At 48.7% G+C, this 25,448-nt stretch overlaps 1 protein-coding gene across 1 annotated transcript in view; it reads left to right on the top strand.

Annotated features, from left to right (window-relative positions):
* The window catches only part of Svop (SV2 related protein), a 41,061-nt gene extending 16,436 nt beyond the window's left edge, over positions 1 to 24,625 (top strand). Inside the window, exons 6-16 of the mRNA XM_069994662.1 lie at positions 642 to 766; positions 7,414 to 7,477; positions 7,789 to 7,914; positions 10,032 to 10,160; positions 11,771 to 11,844; positions 15,426 to 15,502; positions 16,741 to 16,848; positions 19,226 to 19,337; positions 20,739 to 20,820; positions 21,540 to 21,629; positions 22,997 to 24,625. Coding sequence (XP_069850763.1) covers positions 642 to 766; positions 7,414 to 7,477; positions 7,789 to 7,914; positions 10,032 to 10,160; positions 11,771 to 11,844; positions 15,426 to 15,502; positions 16,741 to 16,848; positions 19,226 to 19,337; positions 20,739 to 20,820; positions 21,540 to 21,629; positions 22,997 to 23,203 — 1,194 coding nt within the window. The 3' untranslated portion in view covers positions 23,204 to 24,625. The remainder of the gene's footprint in view (positions 1 to 641; positions 767 to 7,413; positions 7,478 to 7,788; positions 7,915 to 10,031; positions 10,161 to 11,770; positions 11,845 to 15,425; positions 15,503 to 16,740; positions 16,849 to 19,225; positions 19,338 to 20,738; positions 20,821 to 21,539; positions 21,630 to 22,996) is intronic.
* The last annotated feature ends 823 nt before the right edge of the window (positions 24,626 to 25,448 follow it).

The following is a 25,448-nucleotide window of genomic DNA, read 5'->3' as shown; positions in this document are numbered from 1 at the left end:
CTGCTCCGTCTTTGCCAGGAGACGGCCTGGGCGCTGAGGCAGGCCGGTTCCAACCCCAGGCCTCGCCCCGGTGTCTCAGCGTGTTCATTCCAAAGTGGGAGAAAGCAGCATCTCCCAGGGGCTATGCTTAAGGGGAAACAGCTTTGCCCAGAAAGTTCTTGGCACTGAGAAAGAGTTCTGTTGTTATTCCCAGCACTGGCCAAGCCTGTGTGGAACCCACCGAGGTAGTATTAAGTAACGTAAAGATGCACGCGCCTCTGCCTCCACAGCTGCGTGTGACCTTCACTGTGACCTTGGAGGTAGAAGTGAATTCTCCCGCAGAATGCAGCTGATTGGTTGGGATGTCCATCCATCTCCAATAGGGAGGGCTTCCGGGCAGAGGGGCTGCCCATGGTTTCCTACCATTCTCCTGGCCAGCGGACTACGTTTGACCCTGACATGATACTGGTGGCCCCCATGTGGCACAGCTGCTGTGGTTAGCTGGATTCCAGCCACACCTCAGGCAACAGGGAGCTGGCCACCCTTAGAAAGCAGCTCGAGCCTAGTGCCAGTCTGGTGCCAGCTGTTTGCCAGTCCCTACAGGAGGGTCAGGTGGTGCAGGGCCCTGGAGGAACCTGTGACTGGGCTCTCCCTTCCTGCAGGGGCTGAAGATCAGCGTCCTCTGGACCCTCTACTACGGTGTCCTCAGTGCATTTGCACCCGTGTACAGCTGGATCCTGGTGCTCCGAGGCCTGGTGGGCTTTGGGATCGGAGGAGTCCCCCAGTCGTAAGTAAATGCCCCACCCCTACCCTCCAGCCAGGTAGACATGCAGGCAGGCAACTGGTCAACCTTCTCTATGCACAGGTTCAAAAGCCAACACAGACCAAGCCAGGTGCTGGTGTTCATGCCTGTCATCCTAGCTACTCAAGAGGCTGAGATAAGAGGATTGTGGCACAAAGCCAGACCAAGCAGGAAAATCCATGAGACTCTTATTTCCAATGAATCACCAAAAAACCAGAAGTGGTGCTGTGGCTCAAAGTGGTAAACTGCTAGCCTTGAGCCAAATTGCTCAGGGACAATGCCCAGGGGATGAGTTCAAGCTTCATGACTGACCAAAAAGAGAGAGAAGGAAGGAAGGAAGGAAGGAAGGAAGGAAGGAAGGAAGGAAGGAAGGAAGGAAGGAAGGAAGGAAGGAAGGAAGGAAGGAAGGAAGGAAAGAAAAGAAAAGCTGGGTGCTGGTGGCTCACACCTGTCATCCCAGATACTCAGGAGGCTGAGATCTGAGGATCCAGGTTCAAAGCCAGCCTGGGCAGGAAAGTCCATGAGACTCTTATCTCGGAAACCTGAAAGTAACGCTGTGGCTCAAGTGGTAGAGTACCCGCCTTGAGCTGAAGAGCTCAGGGACAGCGCCCAGGCCCAGAGTTCAAGCCCCATGACCAACAAAAAAGAAAAAAAAAAGAAAGAAAAAAGAAAGAACAGGAGGGTGCGTGTAGACTGCACAAATGCTGTAGTTTTATTAAAGGGACCTGAGTGTCCTTTGGGTTTTCTGCAGAATGTCCCATAGTTACCAGGAGATGCTCTCATTCCTCAGGGCTTTGGCGACTCAGGGGAGGCTCTGTGGGGCTGCATTAGAAGCTACAGTGAACTATGAGAGCAAGGTTGACATCTCTAACATAACCATAACACACAGGTCATAACAGTAACCACTTGAGCCACAGCATCCCTTCTGGCTTTTTACTGGTTAATTGGAGCTAAGAGGCTCACACACTTTCCTGCCCAGGCTGGCTTTGAACTTCAATCCTCAGACCTCAGTCTCCTGAGTAGCTAGGGTTACAGGTGTGAGCAGTGGAGATCCAGTTAAGCTATGATTTGAGTCTCCAAACCCTGTCCCTTCATGACTCCATGACCCAGCTCAAACAAAACCCAGGGCAAACAAAAACTGCACGCAAAATTACAAAAGAAATACTTAGCCACCCCAGAGACTGCCTGCTCTTTAGCACTTTACATAAAAACAATTATGTCTTAATTAGACAACGTTCTTATTAGATATAAAAATGACTCCCTAATGTTCATTATTGGGAGGCACTTAGTTGGAGATATTTTATGCAATTAAATGCAATTAAGCATTCTCATTCATTTAGAATAGCTTTACCCAATCATGACTGCTCCCCACACCATCTGAGTAAGATTGTTCTGTGTAGCTTAAAAAAAAACAAAACTCAGTAATATCTGGAAGTCTTTGTGAGTGTATTAGTCTGTTTTCCCTTGCTAATGAAGGTTGATTTATTTTTTTAATTTTTATTTTTGCTGGTCTTGGGGTTTGAACTCGGGGCCTGGAGGCTTTCCCTGAGTGTTTTGCTCAATGTTAGCATTCTACCACTTGAGCCATAGCTCCACTTCTGGCTCTGTGTGTGTGTGTGTGTGTGTGTGTGTGTGTGTGTGTGTGTGTGTGTGTGTGTGTGTGTGTGTGTGTGTGTTTAACTGAGATGGAGTCTTAGGAGCTTTTCTTTTTTTTCCTTGTGCTAGTCTCAAACCTTGATCCTCTGATCTCTGCCTCCCAAGTAGTTAATCACAGGCTGGGGTCCAAGCACCCAGCGTCTCCGCTTCTTTTTCTGCATCTACCAGGGTTCCAACATGGGAGGCTCTCACTGGGGGACCTTATCTAACTCCAACCACCTCCCCAAAGCTCTCACTTCTGGACACAGAATTGGGTTAAATTTCCACCCTCTGAAGACTTTGCTGTGAGATGAAAGATCTTTGCTGTGATTTTGGCATCAGTAAATACAAATCATGGGGCTGGGCATGTGGCTTAGTGGTAGAGTACTTGCCTAGCATGCACAAAGCCCTGGGTTCAATTCCTCAGTACCACATAAATAGAAAAAGCTGGAAGTGGTGCTGTGGCTCAAGTAATAGAATGCTAACCTTGAGCAAAAGAAGCTCAGGGACAGTGCCCAGGCCCTGAGTTCAAACCCCAGGACTGGCTAAATAAATAAATACAAATCATATTAGTGACGGGAAACCAATTCCTCTGCTCGTGTTCCTCCTCCCCTTGCTCTGTATGTTCCTTCATTTTTTCCCCTAGAGTTAAGGAATCCACAGTGGCGATAAAAAAACAAGTATAACATTTACTAACGACAGTGCCCACTGTAACCCGGCGAATCCATGGGTCAATGCGGGAGCTGGTGCTCAGGGCTCCTAGGTTGCTTGCTTAAGGTCAGACAGCCACAGGGTGAAGTGCGGGGTCAGCTTTTTGCCTTGTGATAAACTGTCACAACCATCATGGCTGAAGACAATGATTTCTTTAGCTCCCAAGTTCAGCAACTGGGGAACTGAGCAGTCTTTCCTAAGTCTTCCATCAACCCATGGGTGAGATCAGGGCTGGTGAGTCCAGCAAGGCCAGGTCCTATTTGTCTCTGCCCTGTAGGCCTCTCCGTGGAGAGCCAGGATCTGAGACAGCAAAGCCTTCTGCCATCAAATCTTGCAACTAGTAAAAGCTTCTGCTCACAGCTAGATTTGACCGGGACAGATAGCACTTTTCTTCCAGCAGAGGGCGCCATGTGCAGCAGCAGAGCGGCTGACAAGGTTTCCCTATCTGAGTGCTAGCTGGTCGGGATGCTAAGTACCCACCCAGCCCTGGGTGTGTGTGGCTCAGTAGGTAGAGTACACACTTAGCAGGCCTAAAGGCCTGGATTCCATCTTCAGCACCTAAGTAAGTAAAGAAATTAATGAAAAAAAGAAATAAAGCATAAGAAAGCAAGAAGAAGAAGAAGAAGAAGAAGAAGAAGAAGAAGAAGAAGAAGAAGAAGAAGAAGAAGAAGAAGAAGAAGAAGAAGAAGAAGAAGAAGAAGAAGAAGAAGAAGAAGAAGAAGAAGAAGAAGAAGAAGAAGAAGAAGAAGAAGAAGAAGGAGAGGAAGAAGAGGAAGAAGAGGAAGAAGAAGTAGTTAACACCCTAAGCCTGGTGCCAGTGGCTCACGCCTGTAATCCTAGCTACTCAGGGAGGCTGAGATCTGAGGATTGTGGTTCAAAGCCAGCCCAGACAGGAAAGTCCGTGAGACTCTTATCTCCAATAAACCAACAGAAAACCAGAAGTGGCACTGTGGCTCAAGTGGTAGAGTGCTTGCCTTGAGCTGAAGAGCTGAGGGACAGCACCCAAGCCCAGAGTTCAAGCCCCATGACCCCCCCCACCAAAAAATAAAATAAAATAAAAAAGAAAGAAATTAATACCCCAGGTAGCTTTCCACCAAAACCTTGATTTTTCCCACCCAGGGCTTGTGTTCTACCACTGAAACCATACCTACACTTGGAAGGCTTGTCTTTGAGACCTGCCTCTGATTGGCTCAGAAACCCATGTTTGTTTGTTTGTTTGTTTTGTCCAGGACCTGGACTGGAACTCTGTCTGATGCTTGCTTTCACTCATTAGCTCGTGCTCTACTACTTGAGCTACACTTTCAAACCCCCTAGACCCATGTTTACTCCACTCTTTCCTCCAAAGAAATGACAAATGAAAGTCATGGGTCATTTCTTCTTTCCAAGCACATGAATGAAATGCAACTCTGCAATTGCCCTGTGTGTTAAAAATGTGCTTATTTGCCAGGCGATTTATTTATTCCAGAATCAGCTGCTTCTTGGCATGGCTAATTTCATTATTGCTCATTCCTTTATCCATCCGCCTGATTGTTAATAATTGCCATTCCTTTGGGTGGAAATCAAGCAGCTTGTTTTCATAATGAGTAGCTGAAAATAACAGCCGAGAATGTGGGCCCAACAATGGCAGGGAAAGGTTTTGCGAGTGTAGCCTAGATGGCAAAAGCAAGACATTGAAAAATAATCTACGGGGCCCAGTAAGTAGGGTGGTGCACACTTGTTTAATCCTGGCTAGATGGGAAGTGGAGGTAGGTGGATCGCTGTTCTAGGCAGGCCCAAAGCAAAAAGAAAGATACTATCTGAAAAATAAAGCTAAACAGAAAGGGCCCAGAGTATGGCCAAATGGTAGAGTCTGAGGCCTGAAATTCAGACCCCCTGTTAGAATATTTTAGGCTTTGCCAGAAAAACCACGCAGACATCCAGGTACAAAGAACAAAGAAAAGGTTTATTGCGGGGAAAGGGGCTGGCAAGACCCGTTCTCACAGGGAGAAGTGAGAAGAAGCGCCAGCTATTGTCTGGGGTGACCTATATTACCTAGGAGGTTTAGGAGGGGCTAGAAGGGGCTAGGAGGCAGAGACCCTGGTGTGGATCTGAGGGCCAGGGGCTTCATCATGGCGGACTAGATTTATGGCTGCTGTTCCGACCAGAAGATCACTTTAAGGGGCTCTTGTTGCCTTATATGGTGGTAGTTGCCCCAGAGAAGTGCCAGCCCAAGGTAGAGGGGGTTGGAGGCTGATTATTTACTGGCTGATTATTTACTGCCTTTACTACATGAGCCTAGTGTTGCCTTGGAAAGGCACATGCTCAGCTGTGGAGAGGGGAAGGAGTGTACTAAGCTATGGGAAGGGAGCTCATTGGCCTAACACCCCCTCTACTGCCGGAAGTAAAAAGCAAAACCTAATTAGGAGGATTGTTCAGCTATTAAAAAGAATGCAGTCATGGAGCTGGGAAGGTGGCTCAGTGGTAGAGTGCTCGCCTTGCATGCATGAAGCACTGGGTTCGATTCCTCAGTACCACATAAACAGAAAAAGCCAGAACTGGCACTATGGCTCAACTGGTAGGGTACTAGACTTGAGCAAAAAGAAGCTCAGGGATAGTGCCCAGGCCCTGAGTTTAAATCCCAGGGCTGGCAAAAAAGAATAAAGTCAGGGAGACCCAGCATGGTGGCTGACCTCTATAATCCCAGCTCCTCTGGAGATGGACATAGAAGGCAGTCCTAGGGTTGTGGCTTAGTAACTGCTGACAGCTGTGGCTCTGGGGGGGCGTGAGCGGAAGCCATGGGGTGGAGGGAAGATCACTTAGGCCTCCCTCAATTGCTTGGCAGTGACTATGCACTCTGGTTCATACTTCCTAACCAAAATAAGAGGCAATAAAGTTGGAACACACACAAATACTTCCTGGGTTATACAAAACAAAAAACAAATCCTTGACCTCTGAGGATGGGAATAACTTTGTCCGTAGAATAAATTAGGGACATTTTTTTTTTCATCATCGTGAGTAGTTGGACTTTGTTTTGTTGGGCGAAAGGCAATGTGCCTCACATTTTAATATGATTCATTTTAAAAATAATATAAGCACGACATTTGGAAAATGGAATAAGATGTCAAAGAAGTCAGGCATGGTAAGTATTAAAAATCTCTTCAATTTGCCTCTTCAATTTGTCTAGATAGAGAGATTGCTCGTGGTATGGGAAGAGAGGTATCAGAAGGAGTAGAAATCGGAGCAATTTCTGGTCTATATCAAAAGTCTTAAAAATACAGCACAGCCTCTGACTCACACTCTATTTAGAGAACCTTCCTCAGGAAATTGTGTGCACACAAAAGGTTGAGCTTAAAGATTTGTTTGTTTGTTTGTTTATAGCTGCAACCTATCCAAATAAGGAAGCATGTGAGGGTTGCTTCTATGTCTGTAACTTATTAGATTTACAGTCCTGGACAAGAGCAGCTTTTCTGACATAGATGCAGATACGAAGGTGAAGCTGGAAGATACACAGACACATAGACACCCAGACACACAGACACATACAGTGGAAGTTATAACCACCGGCCTCATTCCTTGTAAATGCTACCAAACGATGTGAAACTCCCTGGCACACAGTAGGTCTGCAAATCAAACATGTGATTGTCATTAGGTTGACTAATGGCATGAAGTAGGGGTAAGGGTAGGTCCATGGTAGAAGAATTTTATGTTTTTGTTTTGCTAGTTCTAGGACTTGAATTTGGGGTGTAGTCCTGGAGTTCCTATTGCTCAAGGCTAGCACTCTGCCACTTGAGCTACAACGTCACTTGCAGCATTTTTTGTGGCCAATTGGAAATAAGAGTCTCATGGACTTTCCTGCCCGGGCTGGCTTCCATCCATCATTCTGAGATCTGGGTTTACGGAGAAGCTAGGATTACAATCATGACTCACTGGTTCCCAACTTCTGAAAGTTATTCTTGACATTTTATTATGTACTTAAAAATATATATATATGTATATATATTTACTGCCAGGTGCTGGTGGATCACACCTGTAATCCTACTACTCAGGAGGCTGACATCTGAGGATCACAGTTCAAAACCAGCCTGGGCAGGAAAAGTCCATGTGACTCTTATCTCCAATGAATCACTGGAAAACCAGAAGTGGAGCTGTGGCCCATAGAGTGCTAGCCTTGAGCAGAAAAGCTTAGGGACAGCACCTAGGGGCTGAATTTGAGCCCCATGACCAACAATAACAACAACAATGACAAAATGTCTTTACTACTACTATTATATTAGTTATACAGCCTCTCTATCTCCTTGTTCACCTAGGGTGACATTGTATGCTGAATTTCTTCCCATGAAATCCAGAGCCAAGTGTATTTTGCTGATCGAGGTGAGGTGGCTGGGCTTCCAGAGATTGGAAATTCCCTGGGAGATGCTAGCCAAGAGTCCTGAGCTGAAGGATCAGCTGAAGAAAAATAGACCTGGTGTGGGCGGGACTCTCGGGAGATGGGCGGCACCAGGGGCCAACCAGGCCATCGTACAGGCTGTCGGAAAGCGTCAGCCACTCTGACTTTTGCCAACTCCAGTGGCCCCTTTCTCACCTGATTCTCTCATCCACGGTGACCCCCCCCCCACCAAATTGCTCACTGTGTGGCCCACGCTCCCCCAGCCTCTAACGCTGAGCCCTGTTCTCCTGCGCAGGTCTTTTGGGCCATCGGGACAGTGTTCGAGGTCGCCCTGGCTGTGTTCGTGATGCCCAGCCTGGGCTGGCGTTGGCTGCTGGTCCTCTCAGCCGTCCCGCTCCTCCTCTTTGCTGTTCTGTGCTTCGTAGGTATCCTTGGAGCCTCTCCTTCCTGGGCCTTCACTGTGCTCTGTTTTGGTTGCAGGATGTACAGCCTCCTCTTAAGATGATTTCTTTTAGCCTGAAAATGACCCAAGGAATATTTGATTTTCCTTCAGATGGATGCTTTGGGGGGAGAGAGCTGGAGATGGGGCAAACACTGACCCCCTCATTGCAAGATAGATGTACGCTTAATGCGACTGTATTGGATTCATTAGGAGCCTTGAGTCCCAAGTGACAGAAACCTAATTCAGACCGGCTTGAGGAAAACAGAGGGATAGATACATGACAGATGATTCAGTAGTGGACTTCAGGCAGGAGCTCAAATGCTGTCTCTGCCTACATAAACCACACCCCAGACATTCATCATTTCATGTGTAGAACGCATGCATGAAACACTTTACAGCCAGTGAAGCTCCAAATAAGTGTATAAATGGATGGTTCTCACGTCTGAAAAATATTACAGTAATTCCCAATGAGGACAATAGGCATTCATATTTACTGAGCTCAACAGTTCCACAGGCTCTGTGCATGCGTTCTGATGTTTATTCTTCCCATTGGCCACGGGGGGGGGGGGGGGCGGGGATATTAGGCACCTGTATCATTTAGGATGACAAAAGCTTTTTGTTTTGTTTTTGGTGTCAGGCCTAGGGCCTGAACTCAGGACCTGAGCACTGTCCCTTCGCTTTTTTGCTCAAGGCTGGAATTCTACTACTTGAGCCATGGCTCCTCCTCTGGGTTTTTGCTGTTTAATTGGAGATACTTGAGTCTTATACATTCTCTTGTCTGGGCTGGCTTCAAACCTCAGTCCTCAGATCTCAGTGTCCTAAATAGCTAGGGTTATAGGTGTGAGCCACCACAGCGCCCAGCAATACCAGTTCTTATAATAGATAAAGCCACAAACTCAATATTTTTGGTTTGGGGTTTTTTGTTGTTTTTTTTGCAGGCCATGGGGCCTGAACTTCTGGGCCTGGGCGCTGCCTCTCAGCTCTTCAGCTCAAGGCTAGCGCTCTACCACTTTAGCCGCAATGCCACTTCCGGCTTTTTCTGCTTACGTGGTGCTAAGGAATCAAACCCAGGGCCTCATGCATGCAAGGCAACACTCTAACTCTGAGCCACCTTCCCAGTTCCACAAACTTAGTATTTTAACAGAGAATTTTATTTCTTGCTGGCAGGGAAAATGGGATTCTGTGTCCAGGTTTTCTTTCCAGCTTATGACTGCTATCCTCTGGACCCTTGGAGTTTTCTATGTGCAGATTACTGCCTGGGAAAGGAAAATGGAGATTATATACACCTGCCTGCTTCCATGCCATTGGTGGCAGCAAGTCACATGGCCCCACCTAGCTGCAAGGGAAGCCGGGAAATCTAGCTAGGTGGCCCCTAGTCAAGGGCAGTTCTGTACTTCGGTAAGGGAAGCATGAACTTTGGTGGGCATTAGCCATATCTGCCACATCCTTGTGTCATTGAGGAAGAAACAGGCCAGGGAGGTGACACACGTGTCAAAGGGCATGAAGGAAAAGAAACAAACAACAACAAAAACCAAGAACACACACACACACACACACCCCTCTTAATTTGAACCAGATTTTCTGATCCCAGGCCCATGCTTTTCTCAACTACTCCCGGCTACCTATTTCATAGCTCAATATGGCTTTATTTGGAAGAAGTGTATCTCTCTGGTCCCTTGGGGTTGGGACTCCCATTTAGGCTTAAAGGTTAGGAAATGAGGCAGAGCCCAGGTTAGGGAGCGTTTCTCTTGGGTGAGATTTGGGGGGGGGGGAAGGGGCTGGAGTGGAGAGTGGTTCTTTCAATTCAATCCTCACCTGCAGCTCTGAAAGCAGCATTGAATAATCTGACAACAGCCATGACCATAACAATCGCCACACAATCCTCCCCACAAGCCTATGAGGTTAGGAAGGAAGGAAGAGATGATGGAGGCAGAGAGATCAAGTCACCGACCCCAGGTCAGGAATCCATAGAATACAATGGAAAAGATAGCATTTGCCCCCAGGTGCCTGGAGTGCCTGCTCTTAGAGACCTCTCATAGATCAGCGTGTTTGGTGGCACCCTAAGCAGCCACACCCGTGTCTCCTGTCCTCCTCAGTGGCTGCCGGAGAGTGCGCGGTACGATGTGCTGTCTGGAAACCAAGAAAAGGCCATTGCCACCTTGAAGAGGATAGCGACGGAAAATGGAGCGCCCATGCCACTGGGGAAGCTCGTCATCTCCAGGCAGGTCAGTGTCTCGCCCACCAATGCAGGGGCCCTGTGTCCACGCATGCACACAGCCGAGGTGCGACTATTCACACACATGCGGGGGAGAGGGGGAGGTGCACGTGTGGGCAGTTTGCATGAGTGCTGTGTGTGCATCTGTATAAGCCAGAAGTGGGTGGGGTGCAGTAGGCTGGACCTGCTGAGGGGAATTGGGCAACTCCGATTTCCACTGTCGACTTCCGAAAATGCTACCAGGAGAATTTAGCCAGTGAGAGAGAAATGTGGTGTCCACAAATGAGTCCTGTACCTGCATCGGCTCCTGTGTTTACCTTGTAGTGCTGATCACGTCTAGCCAATGTGATGGATGGATGAACACTGTACAACAAAACCACATTAGAAAGTGAAATGTGCCCCCCCCATGGTGGCACATGCCTGTCATTCCAGCCCTTGGAAAGGCAGAGGCAGGAAGATCAGGAGTTGGAGGCCAGCTTGAGCTAAATGCCTGTCTAAAAAAAAAAGCAGGAAAAAGACCAGGCAGACACAAGCTTGTGATTCTAGCAACTCCAGAGGTAGGAATTTGGAGGATCGAGGTCTGAGGCTAGCCTGAGGGAAAGTTCATGAGTCTGTACATGCTGTAATAATCCCAGCTGAGTGGAGGTACAGATAGGAGGATTGTAGAGGTAGAATGATCGAGGTTTGAGGCCGATCCCAGGCAAAGATGATGAGACCCTAGCCAAAGAAATAAACAAAGAATCAAAGTTCTTAGCCGGGCGCTGGTGGCTCACGCCTGTAATCCTAGCTACTCAGGAGGCTGAGATCTGAGGATCGAGGTTCAAAGCCAGCCCGGACAGGAGAGACCGTGAGACTCCTATCTCCAATAAACCACCAGAAAACCGGAAGTGGCGCTGTAGCTCAAGTGGTAGAGCGCTCGCCTTGAGCTGGAGAGCTGAGGGACAGTGCCCAGGCCCAGAGTTCAAGCCCCACGACCAACAACAACAACGAAAAAAGAAACAAAGTTCTGGGTGGGGGCTTAAATACTACACTGTCCAGCATGTACAGGCCCTCCTTCCCTGAAGAAAAAAAAAAACAACTTCACAGAAAATGAAAAGGTATTTTTCTTGGTGACTAAAGTAGACACCTATAATCTTTCCCCCCACTTTTAGCATATCTAAATAGCAAACATTTCTGTTATCACGGTTATAGCATATGTGTTTCTGTGGAACATGATAAAGCTACGGTTTGAAAAAGTTCTTTAGTACTGACAGGTTGTTAGCAATTATATAAAACTTGCAAATGAGTGAGTCGCTAATCAATCTTTTGGCAAATGACTGGTAATAGGTTGTCTTTGTGGCACATTGATTGCTGACTTTGACTTAGAATTGGCTGTGTGTGTGTGTGTGTGTGTGTGTGTGTGTGTGTGTGTGTGTGTGTCCCTCCATGGGTCTGATCCCAAACTCCAGGCTCAGGGAACCAAGGCTCCTGGACCTTTGGTGCATCTCAGCTGCACAGGCTTCATGGCTGAACAGTATGGATTTGAGTCTTGGCTTCTTGCTCCTGGAGATGGGTAGGCACCGGTGTGTACCCACACATCCTGGAGGAGAGAATTGATAGCACACTTTTGTCTTGAGACAGGAAGACCGAGGCAAAATGAGGGACCTTTTCACGCCACATTTCAGATGGACAACCTTGCTGTTGTGGTTCATATGGTAAGATGGGCTTCTAACCCATGCGGCTCCACACACACCCCCCACCCCCCCGGCCCACTGCTGCCTTCCAAAATGCTATTTCTGGCTTCTTGCTAGTTAACTGGAAATAAGAGTCTTGTGGATTTTTCTGCCTCAATTGGCTTTGAATCTCTAACCTCAGATCTCAGCCTCCTGAGTAGCTAGAATTACAGGCACGAATCACAGGTACCTGGCTTAGATCTGTATCATTTATTTATTTGTTTGTTTGTTTATTTATTTTTCTATCCGTCTGTCCTGGAACCTGAACTCTGGGCCTGGGCGCTGTCCCTTAGGTCCTCAGCTCAAGGCTAGCGCTCTACCACTTGAGCCACAGCGCCACTTCTGGCTTTTTCTGCTTATGTGGTGCTGAGGAATTGAACCCAGGGCCTCATGCATGCAAGGCAAGCACTCTACCACTAAGCCACCTTCCCAGCCCAGATCTGTATCTTTTAAAAGAAAAACTTTGATCTTTAAAGGAAAACATGAATTGCAGGCCACAGATAAGAGAGCTTCCAGTGGAGCAGGGTGCCCAAAACTCACATCTGCAATCCTAGCTACTCAGGAGGCTGAGACCTGAAGATCACAGTCCCAAGCCAGCCCAGGCAAGAAATTCTGTGAGACTCTTATCTCCAAATTAACTACCAAGAAGCTGGAAATGGAGCTGTGGTGCAAGCAGCAGAGTGTTAGCGCAAAATCTCAGAAAAAACAACTAGACCCTGAATTCAAGCCCCAGGATTACCGTCCCCCAAAATAAAATAAGATCTTCCAGTAAAAAGTAGGCTCATTAAAGCTGGGTGCCAGTAGCTCACACCTGTAATCCTAGCTATTAAGGAGGCTGAGATCTGAGAATCATGGTTCAAAGCCAGCCTGAGCAGGAAAGTCTGTGAGACTCTAATTTCCAATTATCACCAGAAAACTGGAAACGGTGCTGTAACTCAAGTGGTAGAGCACTAGCCTTGAGCTGAAGAGCTGAGGGAAAGCATCTGGGCCCAGAGTTCAAGCCCCACAACTAACAGTTTGTCAAGACAACGAGCCTCTGTATTTAAGAGACTGAGGGAGAGGAAGAGGTTACAGATTCAATAGCATGAAACTGATACTAGGTTAAAATCAAAACAAGTGAAAGGAAACTTGAAAGGGATTTCTTTCCCACAACAAGGTTTAGTATTTGTGCTATTTCTTTTGTCACCTTGGGTCCCACCCACAACCCACCCATAGTTTAAAGACCCACCTGGAGCACCTGGCCATTCTTGGAACTTCCATTCAGATATTGTTCCACAGGGGAGGACTAGGGGAGGGGAGGTGTTTGCAGGGAGCAATTACCTTCCTCTTTACAGCAAATCAAATCCCAGCCATTCTCCCAACTCTCTTTCTACAAAATAGGCCTGGGGAGCATCTACAGTGTAAGGAAACCAGCCTGGCTTTAGGGCTTTGTGTTCTTTTTTTAACCTAGTCTCAATGTTCCTATTCACCTTTGAGCAGAGGGTGCTAATTAATAGGGAGTAGCCCTAGGGGTCAATTACAGAGACTAGGTGAGAACTGCTTTGATTATGCAAAGAACCCAGCTCAGCTCTACCCTGCAGTTCCTAGGAGATGAAGCAACCTCACCAGGGCTTGTTTTTTTTGTTTTTTGTTTTTTGTTTTTTGTTTGTTTGTTTGTTTTTTACAGCAGCTGAGAGCCCGGTACAGAGGTGGAAACTGCTGGGTTTGTTTTTTCTTTTTCTTTTTCCAGTTATGGAACTTGAACTCTGGGCCTGGGCGCTGTCCCTCAGCTCTTCAGCTCAAGGCTAGTGCTCTACCACTTGAGCCACAGCGCCACTTCTGGTTTTCCGGTGGTTCAGTGGAGATGAGAGTCTCATAGACTTTCCTGCCCAGGCTGGCTTTGCACCCGTGATCCTCAGATCTCAGCCTCCTGAGTAGCTAGAATTACAGGCATGAGCTACCAGTGCCCGGCTAAACTGCTGGAGTTTTAAGAAGGGACAGAGTTAAGAAGGCCTTCCTTTGAGAGTAATAATTCACTTGGGCCAATACTACTGAAGTCTTGAATTTTTTGGTGCATTGAAATTACTAGGCCAGATGACAGTGGCTCAAGCTTGTAATTCTAGCTCCTCAGAAGTCTGGGTTCCAAGGATTGTGGTTTGAAGCCAGCCCAGGCAGAAAAGTCTGTGAAACTCTTATCTCCAATTAACTACTCAAAACCAGGTAGTGGCGCTATGGCTCAAGTGGTAGAGCGCTAGCCTTGAGCACAAAGAGGCTCAGAAACAGTGCCCAGCCCCAAGTTCAAGCCCCATGACCAACAAAAATAAATAATAATTACTAGATTTGCTGGCACAAATTGTAACAACCCCAAGAAAATGGGACCATAGTGGTAGAGTGCTTGCTTTGCATTCATGAAGCCCTGAGTTCAATTCCTCAGTACTATATAAACAGAAAAAGCCAGAAGTGGTGTTGTGGCTCAAGTGGTAGAGTGCTAGTCTTGAGCAAAAGAAGCTCAGGGGCAGTGCCCAGGCCCTGAGTTCAAGCTCCAGGACTGGCAAACAAACAAACAAAAAACCCAAAACAAGAAATGAGCAAGGTGTCATTGCAGTCAGAAACTCTACACTCGTGTCCAACTTCACCAGGTTGATCCAGAAGCTGTGACAGATATCACTGAGTCTGTTAGCTTCCAAAATTTTTGTCCCCAGAGAAACAATGTTCATGTGCTTCCCCATTTCTGTCTCTCAGCCCAGTTTTTCTTTCTTTTCTTTTTTTAATGCTGGTACTGGGGCTTGAACTCAGAGTATATATATATGTCCTCATGGCTTGTTCACTCAAGGCTGGTGCTCTACCAACTTGAGCCACACCTCCATTTCCAGCTTTTTTTTTTTTTTTTTTGCTGATAAATTGAAGAGTCTCTCAGATTCTAGCACCGGTAGCTCGTGCCTGTAATCCCAGCTACTCAGAAGGCTGAGATTTGAGGATGGAGGTTCTGGGCCAGCCTGGGCAGAAGAGTCTTGGTGAGATTATCTCCAACTAACTACCAGAAAACTGGAAATGGAGCTATGGCTCAAAGTGGTAGAGCTAAAGCTCTGGCTTTGAGCAAAAAAAAACAAAAAAAAAAAAGAGTTCAGGGACAGTGCCCAGGCCTTGAGTTCAAGCCTCACAAACAACCAAAAAAAAAGTCTCTCTGATTTGTCTGCCTGGGCTGGCTTCAAACTGGAATCCTCAGATCCCAGCCTCCTGAGTAGCTAGAATTCCAGGCATGAGCCACTGGTGCCTGGCCCCAATGTTTTCCCTGTTAGGGAAACAGCCTTGAGAAAAGGGGTGTGTGGAATAGTCCATAGATTCTGGTCCTCCTAAGGGCACAGGAGCACTCCCCCTCCTCGCACCATGATTCTGGGTGCCTGCCAACTTCCTGCTCAAGACCTCCAGCCAAGCCCTAGAGACCCAGGGTGGTCCAAAGACTGGTCCCCAGCGGGCCAGGCGCTGGGAAGGGGGCGGGGGGGGGTGGCGTTCAGGGGAGGGGATGCGGCTCTGGTGTGGCTTTCTCTCCTCATCCCTTCATTGATCTTATTTGTTCCCGACAGGTTTTCCAATGCGTTTTCTTATTACGGGTTAGTGTTGCTCACCACGGAGCTCTTCCAGGCTGGGGACGTCTGCGGCAGTGAGTACCTCCCCGCCTCCCCCCACCCCGGGCTGCGCTGGCGCTCGCTGCCCGGGGCCCAGATCCACGGCTTCCAGGACACGGGCTGACCTTGTCATGGGGGCCTGTCACAGGAGAAGGGGTTAAGGGGCGGGAGTCCCACAGCTTCCCAATTTCTATCTCTTAGCCCAGTTTTTCTTTCTTTTCTTTTCTTTTTTTTTTTTTTATGCTGGTACTGGGGCTTGAACTTAGGGCCTGAGCACTGTCCCTGAATCTTTTTTTTTCCTGCCACAACTCCACTTCTGACTGTGTGTGTATGTGATTAATTAGAGATAAGAGTGCCACGAATTTCCATGCCCAGGTTGGCTTTGTACCATGATTCTCAGATCACAGCCTCTTGAGTAACTAGGATTATAGGCGTGAGTCACCAACACACACTGTGTGTGTGTATACTAAATTTTCCTGTCACCTCATCTATCTGTCTGTCTGTCTGTCTGTCTGTCTATCCATCCATCCTGCCACAAGTGGACAGGTTTGTGCTAAGCAGAAGATCCAGTGGGGTATAAGAAAGCTCTATTGGGAGCCAGATAGTGAATGTGCTCAGTGTTCCCACACAATGCTGCTGCTTGAGACAGGAAGGCAATTTCAAAGCAAGCAGCAATAGTATGTGCTAGATGTAGTAATGAAGGGAAATGTGCCATTCGCTGTCTGCAGGTTTGCTCGAGTAAACTGATGAAGTAGGTGTGCTGGGCTCTGGTGGCTTATGACTGTAATCCTAGCTACTCAAGAGGCTGTGATTTGAAGATCATAGTGCAAAGCCAGCCTGGGCAGAAAAGTCCATGAGACTCTTATCTCTAATTATCCACCAAAAAACTGAAAGTGGAGATGTGACTGAAATGGCAGAGTGCCAGCCTTGAGCAGAAAAGCTGAGGAACCGTGTCTAGGCCCTGAGTTCAAGCCCCAGTAACAGCACCAAATAATAATAATAATGAGGAGGAGGGAGAGGAAGAGGAAGAGGAGGAAGAGGAAGAGGAGGAGGAAGAAGAGGAGGAGGAGAAGGAGGAGGAGGAGCAGGAGGAGAAGGAGGAGGAGGAGGAGGAGGAGGAGGGGAATACACAGCAGAGCTCTGCTGTTTGCTTCCAAGCCTGTCACGCTTCCTGTCCTCTTTCTGGATCAGGTGCAGGGAAGAAGGGTGGGGTGCAGGCAGGTGTATGATTCCACACTCACGCTCTTCTTCCTCCCTCTGGCTCCTCTCCTAGTTTCCAGCCGGAAGAAGGCAGTAGAAGCGAAGTGCAGCCTGGCCTGTGAGTACCTCACTGAAGAGGACTACATGGACCTGCTGTGGACCACGCTCTCCGAGTTCCCAGGTGAGACCGGTGTCAGGTGAGGCCAGACATCCTCAGATCTCAGCCTCCTGAGGCGCTGGGGTGACAGATACATCCTTCTTGGAAGGTATCAAGCCTTCTTAGTGTCATGCATGCTGGCAGAAGACAGAAGATGCCTGGGTTGGAGGCATGAGGACTACTCTAGCAAATGGTTATCTATGGTGGAAAGAATAGTACCTTGCTGTCAGTGTCTCCTTGCCCCATTTCTACCTGGACAATGAAGAAGCCTGGGTGGATGATAGACATGTGATAGTTTCACAACACAGCTTGAGTATATGAGTGCATTAACAATGATGAAATACTTGAGCCTGGATAGTATATAAAGAAGAGACGTTCAGTGAGCTCACAGCAGCCTTGGAGGACTGCATGGTGGGTGACATCACAAAGGGTCACACACATGAGAGACAGGACAGCAGAGTCACTAAGGAGGGCACTCACCATCTCCCCAGTAGCCCACCTTTGTATCCAACTTCCCTAGGTAGAGATGGAGTCTCAAACCACAATCCTCCCAATCGCAGCCTCCCACATTGCTAGGATGATGGGCAGGTGCCATGGTACCCAGCTATATATTGAGATGGGAACTCTCAAACTTTTCAACCCAGTTTGGCCTCAAACCACAATCCTCTTGTTCTCAGCCTCCCAAGTACTTGGATTTCAGGTGTGAGCCACTGGTGCCTGGCTTCCAGCACCTCGTAACATCTGAAGAACAGTCCTTGGGGGACCCCCCCCCCTCAGAACTAAATACGAATCAGCTTGGTGGACCCCAAACTTAGGAGCCGCAAACCTGTTGTGAACATTGCCAGATACCTGCCCGATCTTTTATCCCAAAGGGAGGCATCATCTTTGTTATGTTCCTCAGTAAACCAATCTGCCCATAGTTCCCAAGGGAAAAAGCGTCTCTATCTTGCAAGGCTGTTTTTAATCAGATAAACAAACTTGAAAAGGTAGTCCTGAACAAAATAGCCTCTCTCGGCATTGCTTATGAGATTTGCGATGATAGGAGACTTATGAAGAATTGTCTTCTTGCACTCTGGAGGCTGAACACAGGAGGATCACGATTGCAGGCCTTCCTTGGCAGAAAAGTTCATGAGACCCTCTTCCCAATGTGCCGTAGTTAGGCACGAGGGTATGTCTGTCAACCTAGCTATGTGGAGGCTGAGATTAGAAGGATCATGGTTGCAGGCTTACCCAAGCACAAAAGGCCAGGAGACTCCATCTCAATGGAAAAATGTGGGGCTGTTGTTACATGCCTATCATCCTAGCCATGATGGGAAGCCTAAAATAGGAGGATCTTGGTGAAAGCAGGTGTCTGATCAGGAAGTGGGACCCTATTTCAAACAGCACATTGATCAAGATACATTGTATACATTGATCAAGATACAGAGCCAGGTGCTGGTGGCTCACGCCTGTAATCCTAGCTATTCAGGAGGCTGAGATCTGAGGATTGTAATTCAAAGCCGGCCTAGGCAGGAAAGACTTTGAGACTCATATCTAAATAACCACTTAAAAAACAGAATTGGAGCTGTGACTCAAAGTGGTAGAGTGCTAGCCTTGAGCAAAAATAATCTCAGGGATAGTGCCCAAGCCCTGAGTTCAAGTGCCATTACCACCACCAACAAAATACATTGTATTCATAATCTGACTTGTTAAATTGAAACTCCTTCCTACCACTTCTTAAAATAAATAAATAAATAAGCTGTGTGCTGGTGGCTCATGCCCATAATCCTAGCTGCTAAGGAGGCTGAGATCTGAGGATCATGGTTCAAAGCCAGCCCGGGAAGAAAAGTCCGTGAGGCTTTTATCTCCAATTAACCACCAGAAAATGGGAAGTGGTGCTGTGGCTCAAGTGGTAGAGTGTTAGGCTTGAGCTGAAGAGTTGAGGGACAGGGCCCAGGCCCAGAGTTCAAGCCCCACAACCAACAAAAATAAATAAATAAATATTAATTAAAAAAGAAGAAGAAAACAGAAAAACAGAAGAAGGCTAGAGAGCTAAAAGCTCAAGGGTTGTAGGCCTCGTGTCCATACTGGCTACTGTTCAGAGGTCATTTCAAGTCTTTGCTAGGTGACCTTCTCCATGCAGACAAACACATGAGAAGGCCGGGGGGGGGGGGGGGGCAAGGCTGGCAACAGAGGTCACAGTCTCTTTTACCCTATGTAGACTGAGAATCAACATCTGTCGCTTTCCTATATTTCCAGTCATTAGACTTCAGCCACAGTCTGGTCCAAGGGGAGGCGGGGACACAGGGCATGGAGAGCAGGTTGTTATCATGGCAACAAGGGAGGGGGAGAACAGGGTGTGGAGGACAGGGTGGCATCATGGGAGAGCAGGGTGGCATCATGGGAATCACGTGTCCTGCAGGTGTCTTTGTGACTCTGTGGATCATCGACCGCCTGGGCCGAAAGAAGACCATGGCCCTGTGCTTCGTCGTCTTCTCCTTCTGCGGCCTCCTGTTGTTCATCTGTGTGGGAAGGTGGGTAACCAGAGGGACCACCAGCCCTTTGCCCGGGCTGAGGCTCCAGGCTCCCTCCCAGTCATCCAGAAGCTCAAGCTCAAGGCTGGGGCCTCAGAGGGAGGCGGGCAGGGGAGGATGCAGAAGGTCACTTTGCCCCCAAGTTCCATCCAGTATCTTCCAGTGCAGGCTTTCCCTGAGATCATGCGGTAGTTCTACATTTTTCTGAGTGTGTTAACATTTGCTGAGTCTTCAATAGACCCCATTTTGCCATCCTGTTTTGGATAATTCTCCATTTTTCCAACTTCCAAGAACCTCCACATATAGAATTGACCTAGGCCTCTCCTGCTCCCACATCCCCCTTTAAAAGTGATAGGAAAGTTTCTTAGAGAAGGAAAAAATGGCAGAGGGAGAGAGCACATACACAGCACAGGTATGTCACGGGGGAAGACAGGGCTTCAGCCCATTGCTGCCATCTTGGCCAGCTCCCCCCTCCTCTCCTCTGAGAAGCACCCAGATCAAACCTAGTGAGGAATCCATGGGGTCCAGAAGGCTGGGGGACATGTTGTTTCTACCCTGAAACCTTGGCATGCTGAGACATGTCTAGGATCTCTCCTGGTCAGCAGGACTGACCTAAAATTACTGGCTCCTTGCCTGTCCCCTGTAAGCTCCCTTCCTAGCTTTACATTTATGGATTTGTTTGGGGGTGCGGGTGATTGAATTCAGGGCCTCACATAACCTAGGCAAGCGTTTTATCTCTAAGCCATATTCTTAGCCCTGGCTTTGACTATTTATATCACACACCCCCATCCTGTTCAACCTGAGCACAGCAAGTGGTCCCATCTGTTTGCCTGCTGCATTGGACACAACATAGCCTTTAGAGATACCAGGGCCTTTAGAGATGGCATTGCCATGAATGTGCCTGCCCATGAGCCTGTGAGCTAGCTGGGGGGCAGGGGTCGGGGAAGTAATCTTTGCCAATTTCTTTTTTTTTGGGGGGGGGAATGTGTATGTGGGGACCTAGGGCTTGAACTCAGGGCTTGGGGCATTGTCTCTGAGTTTCTTTTGCTCCAGGCTAGTGTTCTACTACTTGAGCCACAGCTCTACTTCTGGTACTTGTTTTTTTGTGTTTTTTTTTTTTTCCTGGTAGTTGATTGGAGCTAAGAGTCTTACAGACTTTCCTGCCTGGGCTGGCTTCAAATCACGATCCTCCAATCTCAGCCTCCTGAGTAGCTGGGATTACAGATCAGGGGCACCCAATACCCAGTGTCTTTGCCGATTTCTAAGGTGTACATTCTGCCAGGAGAAGGAAGGATTTTGCTGAAATAAACACAGAAAAAAAGAAGAAGAAAACAAAAATGAACAAAACCAAACCCTACTCATCTGGGGTTTTTTTGGTGTTCTTTTTCTCCCCTTCTCTAGAAATGTGCTCACTCTGTTACTCTTCATTGCAAGAGCGTTTATTTCTGGAGGCTTCCAAGCGGCCTATGTTTACACACCTGAGGTAGGAGAGGGGTCGGGAGCAGCTGTACCATCGTGGGGGGACATGGAGTCCCCAGAAACACCCAGCCTGGGTTGCTGGAATCCAGGGCGGGCTTTCCTTTTCTCCCCTTATTTTGTAATGTTTGGGTGGCCCTGAAGATTGACTTCAGGGCCTTGTGCTTACAAGGCAGGCATTCTACCACTTGAGCCACGCCTCCTGCACTTTTTTTTGTTGTTGGTCATGGGGCTTGAACTCTGGGCCTGAGTGCTGTCCCTTAGCTCTTCAGCTCAAGGCAAGCGCTCTACCACTTGAGCTACAGCGCCACTTCCAGTTTTCTGGTGGTTTATTGGAGATAGGAGTCTCACGGTCTTTTCTGCCCGGGCTGGCTTTGAACCGAGATCCTCAGATCTCAGCCTCCTGAGTAGCTAGAATTACAGGCGTGAGCCACCAGCGCCCGGCTGCACTTTTTTTTTTTTTTTTTAACATGGATTGTATTCAAGGTAGAGTCTCCCTTTATGCCCAGGCTGGCCTGAGCTGTGATCCATGCTCTGCCTCATTGAATTTCCTATTACCATGGCCCCAGTCTGCCACCCCCTGCCACTTACATGGGATGAGTGACACTTGAGCGATTTCCCTGGCTTCAGGTCTGTGGGGATTGGGGCCCTGGGTCCTGAGCCAAGGCGAGGAGGGACAGAGGGTTTCTGGCATTGTCCCCGGTCCACACGTGACTGCCGTTGCAGGTGTACCCCACGGCGACGCGGGCGCTGGGCCTGGGCACCTGCAGTGGCATGGCGAGAGTGGGTGCCCTCATCACTCCGTTCATCGCGCAGGTAGGGGCTTCTCCGGTCCCGAACCCTGAACCTCAGTCAGGGCCTCTGCCCAGCGCTTTGTGTGCATCTGCATTACCTTGTTGTACCTAACAACTCACCCTCAGGAGGAAAGAAATGGTCCTCACCTGTGATAAAACACAGGCTCAGAAGGGTTACAGAAAGTTGCCCATTTGGGGGGGAGGAGCAATTAAGTGCAAAAGACCCCAAAGATGCCACCATAGGCAATTTGATACTTTGTACATTGCCAGTGTTGTACAACCTCTATCTCTATTAAGTGTTCCAAAACATTGTTTGTTTGTTTGCTTTTTCCTGTGCCAGTCCTGGGCCTTAAATTCAGGGTCTGGGCGCTGTCCCTGAGCTTCTTTTGCTTAAGGCTAGCGTTCTACCACATCTAGCTTTTTTTTTTTTTTTTTTTTTAATAATTTATTGGAGAGAAGAGATCCATGGGCTTTTCTGTCTGGGCTGGCTTTGAACCATGAGCCTCAGATCTCAGCCTCCTGAGTAGCTAGGGTTAGAGGTGTGAGCCACCAGTGACTGGCCCACAATGTTCATAGTGGTCCTGGGAATTGAACTCAAGTTTGCTTGCTGGCAGGCATTCTACCACTTGAGCCATACCTCCAGTCCCTTTTTGTATTGGTTATTTTCTAGACAGGGTCTCACTTTATGCCCAGGTCCTCCTGGACTGAGATCCTCCTATTGGTGTTTCCCTGGGTCACTGGGATGATAGGCTTGTGCCATGACACTCAGCCATTGCTTGAGATGGAAATCTTGAGAACTTGCCTGCCCTGGCAGGCCTTGAACTATAACCCCTTGATCTCTGCCTTCCAGGTAAGCTAGGGTTACAGACCTGAGCCACCACATAGGCCTATTTGTTTTTGAGACAAGAACAAAGTTCAGGCTGAGCTTGAATTCACTATGCAGCCCAGGCTTACAATCCTCTTGCCTCAGCCTCTAAAGTACTGGGACTACAGGTGTGAACCACCACAGAGCCTTTCTATTCTGTGTTGTTGTGGCTCACTGTATGTCACTGGTTGTGAGCCTGCTGTGTGCTCTCCAGGCGCTCCCCATCTCTCCCCTCACCAGCAAGTAATACCAATCTATGCCCATTTGGCAGAGGGGGACAGGGGAGACAGGGAAGTTGGTTCAGGTCAGGTGGATTAATAAGGGGTCTGAACTTTAAAGCCTCATGGGCCCATGTTCAAATCCTAGCCCCATCTGAGTTGTCTTACCTGAGCCTTGGTATGCCACTTCATTTAGCACCTCAGTTTTCCCCTCTGTAAGATGGGGAGGGAGTGAAGCCCTCAGCTCATGGAACCATTGCATGGTGCACGCATCGCCTAAGACAAGACATTCTCCTCCCTCCCCAGGTGATGCTGGAGTCCTCCGTGTACTTGACGCTGGCCGTTTACAGCATCTGCTGCCTCCTGGCTGCCCTGGCATCGTGCTTTTTGCCCATTGAGACCAAAGGTCGAGGACTACAGGAGTCTAGTCACCGGGAGTGGGGCCAGGAGATGGTTGGCCGAGGGACACAGGGCACAGGTGCCCCCAGGTCGAACTCTGGCTCTCAGGAATAGTGACCGCTGGGGAAGGGGGGGCCGGGTGAGCTGGTCTTTGAGGCCGCAGGGCTGGGAGAGCTGGCCAAGCCCAGTTGGGCCAATCATGGGTCACTGTTGGCTTTAAGAACTCCCCCAGGACAAGCTGGACCAACAGGGTTTTGCGTGTTGACTGCATTTGTTCCTATTCACTGAGCACTCTGCCTCCTGGAGGCGTTTACTGGGGTGGGGGGGGTTCTCTGTGTGTGTGTCGGGGGGAAGCAGCCTGTGGTTCTGCATGGGGGGAGCTGAGGATGCTGGCAGCCACAAGGTGCCATGCAGAGTACCTACGAAAAGATCTCTGAAGATCCTTACCCTCCAGACCCCTGCCACCACCAGCTGGATTGGCTCGATAGGTTTCTCCTACATTCTGGCACAGACTTCCTTTGGAATTACAGGTCACTTAGACATGCAGCCTGGACAGCTTTTCTTTGGGTCAGAATTCTCCCCAGTTCAAAGTTCTCCCAGACCTGGCAGGGGCGGGGAAAGGGGGGTTCCCTCCCCCTCTGGCTGCCTCCCAGGCCCTGGCTGGTGGAGATACTGGTAGATAGACTTGCATTTGAACTTGAGCCATTTCCTTACCTGCCCCCTCTGCAATTGCTGTTTGTGGTACTAATGGGGGGGGACAAAGAGAGGAGGAGGAGGGGTCTCTGTGGGGAGCTAGGGGAGCTAGGCTGGTACCAAGTAACAAGCTCAGAATGTGGCTACCCCACCTCCAACCTGGAAATTGGAAACGGAGGCCCAAAGGAGTAACTGGGTGTGTGGGGGGGAGGTAGGGGGAGGTTCAAATTCAAAGCCAATGTAGCCAAGAGGCAGGCCAGGGCTGCTTTACCCTCTTCCTGCTGAATGGTAATGGCTGGAGAAAGAAAATGGTTCACTCAGGCTCCAGGACTTCGGATTTTGTGCCTAGGTAGATGGGCAAATGGTCCCAGGAACCTAAAGGGTATGGCCGAGTCACAGGGACCAGGTTGGGCGGCTCAGGATCCCCTGGGGACGAGCTCTCCCAGGGTCTCCACCACCCCACCCATCAAAGGCATCTAGCACTTTCCACAGGCTCAGCTCCTGCCATGGCTTCTAGGACAGGATGCTCTGGCATGAAGAGCAGCAGGATGACCCGAATGGGCAAAGTGTGTACACTGCAGAAGAGAGGGAGGCCTGGTGGGCAGAGTCAGGAGGAAGGGGTAGGTGCTAAGTGTCCCAAGCCTACACCTACTCCTGGGGTTGGGTCTACACAAGCCTCTTTTTCTGGCCTGGAAAGTTAGGCAGGAGACTCTCCAAAGGAGGAAAGAGGCTGCCCAGTCCTGGCAAAGGCCAGAGGAGACTGAACCCTTGCTCAACCTAAACATGGCAAGGAAGCCAAACGTGCGAACTGCTCATCTCTTATTAAAATACATGGATGGTGGACCCTGCAGGGCTCCAAGTTTGGTCCTTTGTGACGATGTGTGTGTGTGTGTGTGTGTGTGTGTGTGTGTGTGTGTGTGTGTGTGCTGGGTTTAAACTCAGGGCCCCTTCACACTCATTTGGCAATGGCACACAAGACTGGTGTTCTACCAATTGAATCACACTTCCACTTCTGGTTTTTGGTGGCTAATTGGAGATGAATGTCTCACAGACTTTTCTGCCCAGGCTGGATTCAAACCACGATCCTCAGATCTCAACCTCCTGAGTAGCTAGGATTACAGGTGTGAGCTACCTGAGCATAGTGACATTTCAACCTCAGGTTGTGGCTAACTTTACCATCTCAGAGAGTTCCCATTTTTCTATAACACACTCTCCAATGAGCCAGGAAGCTGAGTGGTTGCCTAGCAATGTTGCATCCTGGAGTCAAATGCAAGCAACATTTCCTTCCAATGGTGTGGAAGCCTGACTTCAGGCTCAAGTCTTAGGTCAGCTGTGACACCTTTTGTCCCTGAAGTAGGAGCTATGGGTTTCTCTGCCCCGGCAGGCAGGCAGGCAGACACAGCTGCGCAGAACTGCTTCTGCCCTAACAGCTGCATTTTCTTGAATCATGAGTTGTGGCTTTGATTATTTCTGGACAGCTCAGCTCTCCTGGGGAACACAGAACTTTTGCTGCCTCCTCTTCCTCTTCCTCCTCCTCCTCTTCCTCTTCCTCCTCCTCCTCCTCTTCTTCCTTCTTTTCTTCCAACTGGTCAGACAGTGCCAGATGATCATGCCTGCTCCTTCACTTTTAAACCACTGGGCAGGCTGAGGTTTGGTGGGCAGGAGT

Source organism: Dipodomys merriami, unplaced genomic scaffold (assembly GCF_024711535.1).
Source record: "Dipodomys merriami isolate MVZ:Mamm:240054 unplaced genomic scaffold, mDipMer1.0.p SCAF_45, whole genome shotgun sequence".
NCBI classification, from domain to species: domain Eukaryota; kingdom Metazoa; phylum Chordata; class Mammalia; order Rodentia; family Heteromyidae; genus Dipodomys; species Dipodomys merriami.
The sequence above is the reverse complement of the archived record's forward strand: the minus strand, read 5'-3'. Positions and strand labels throughout refer to the sequence as shown.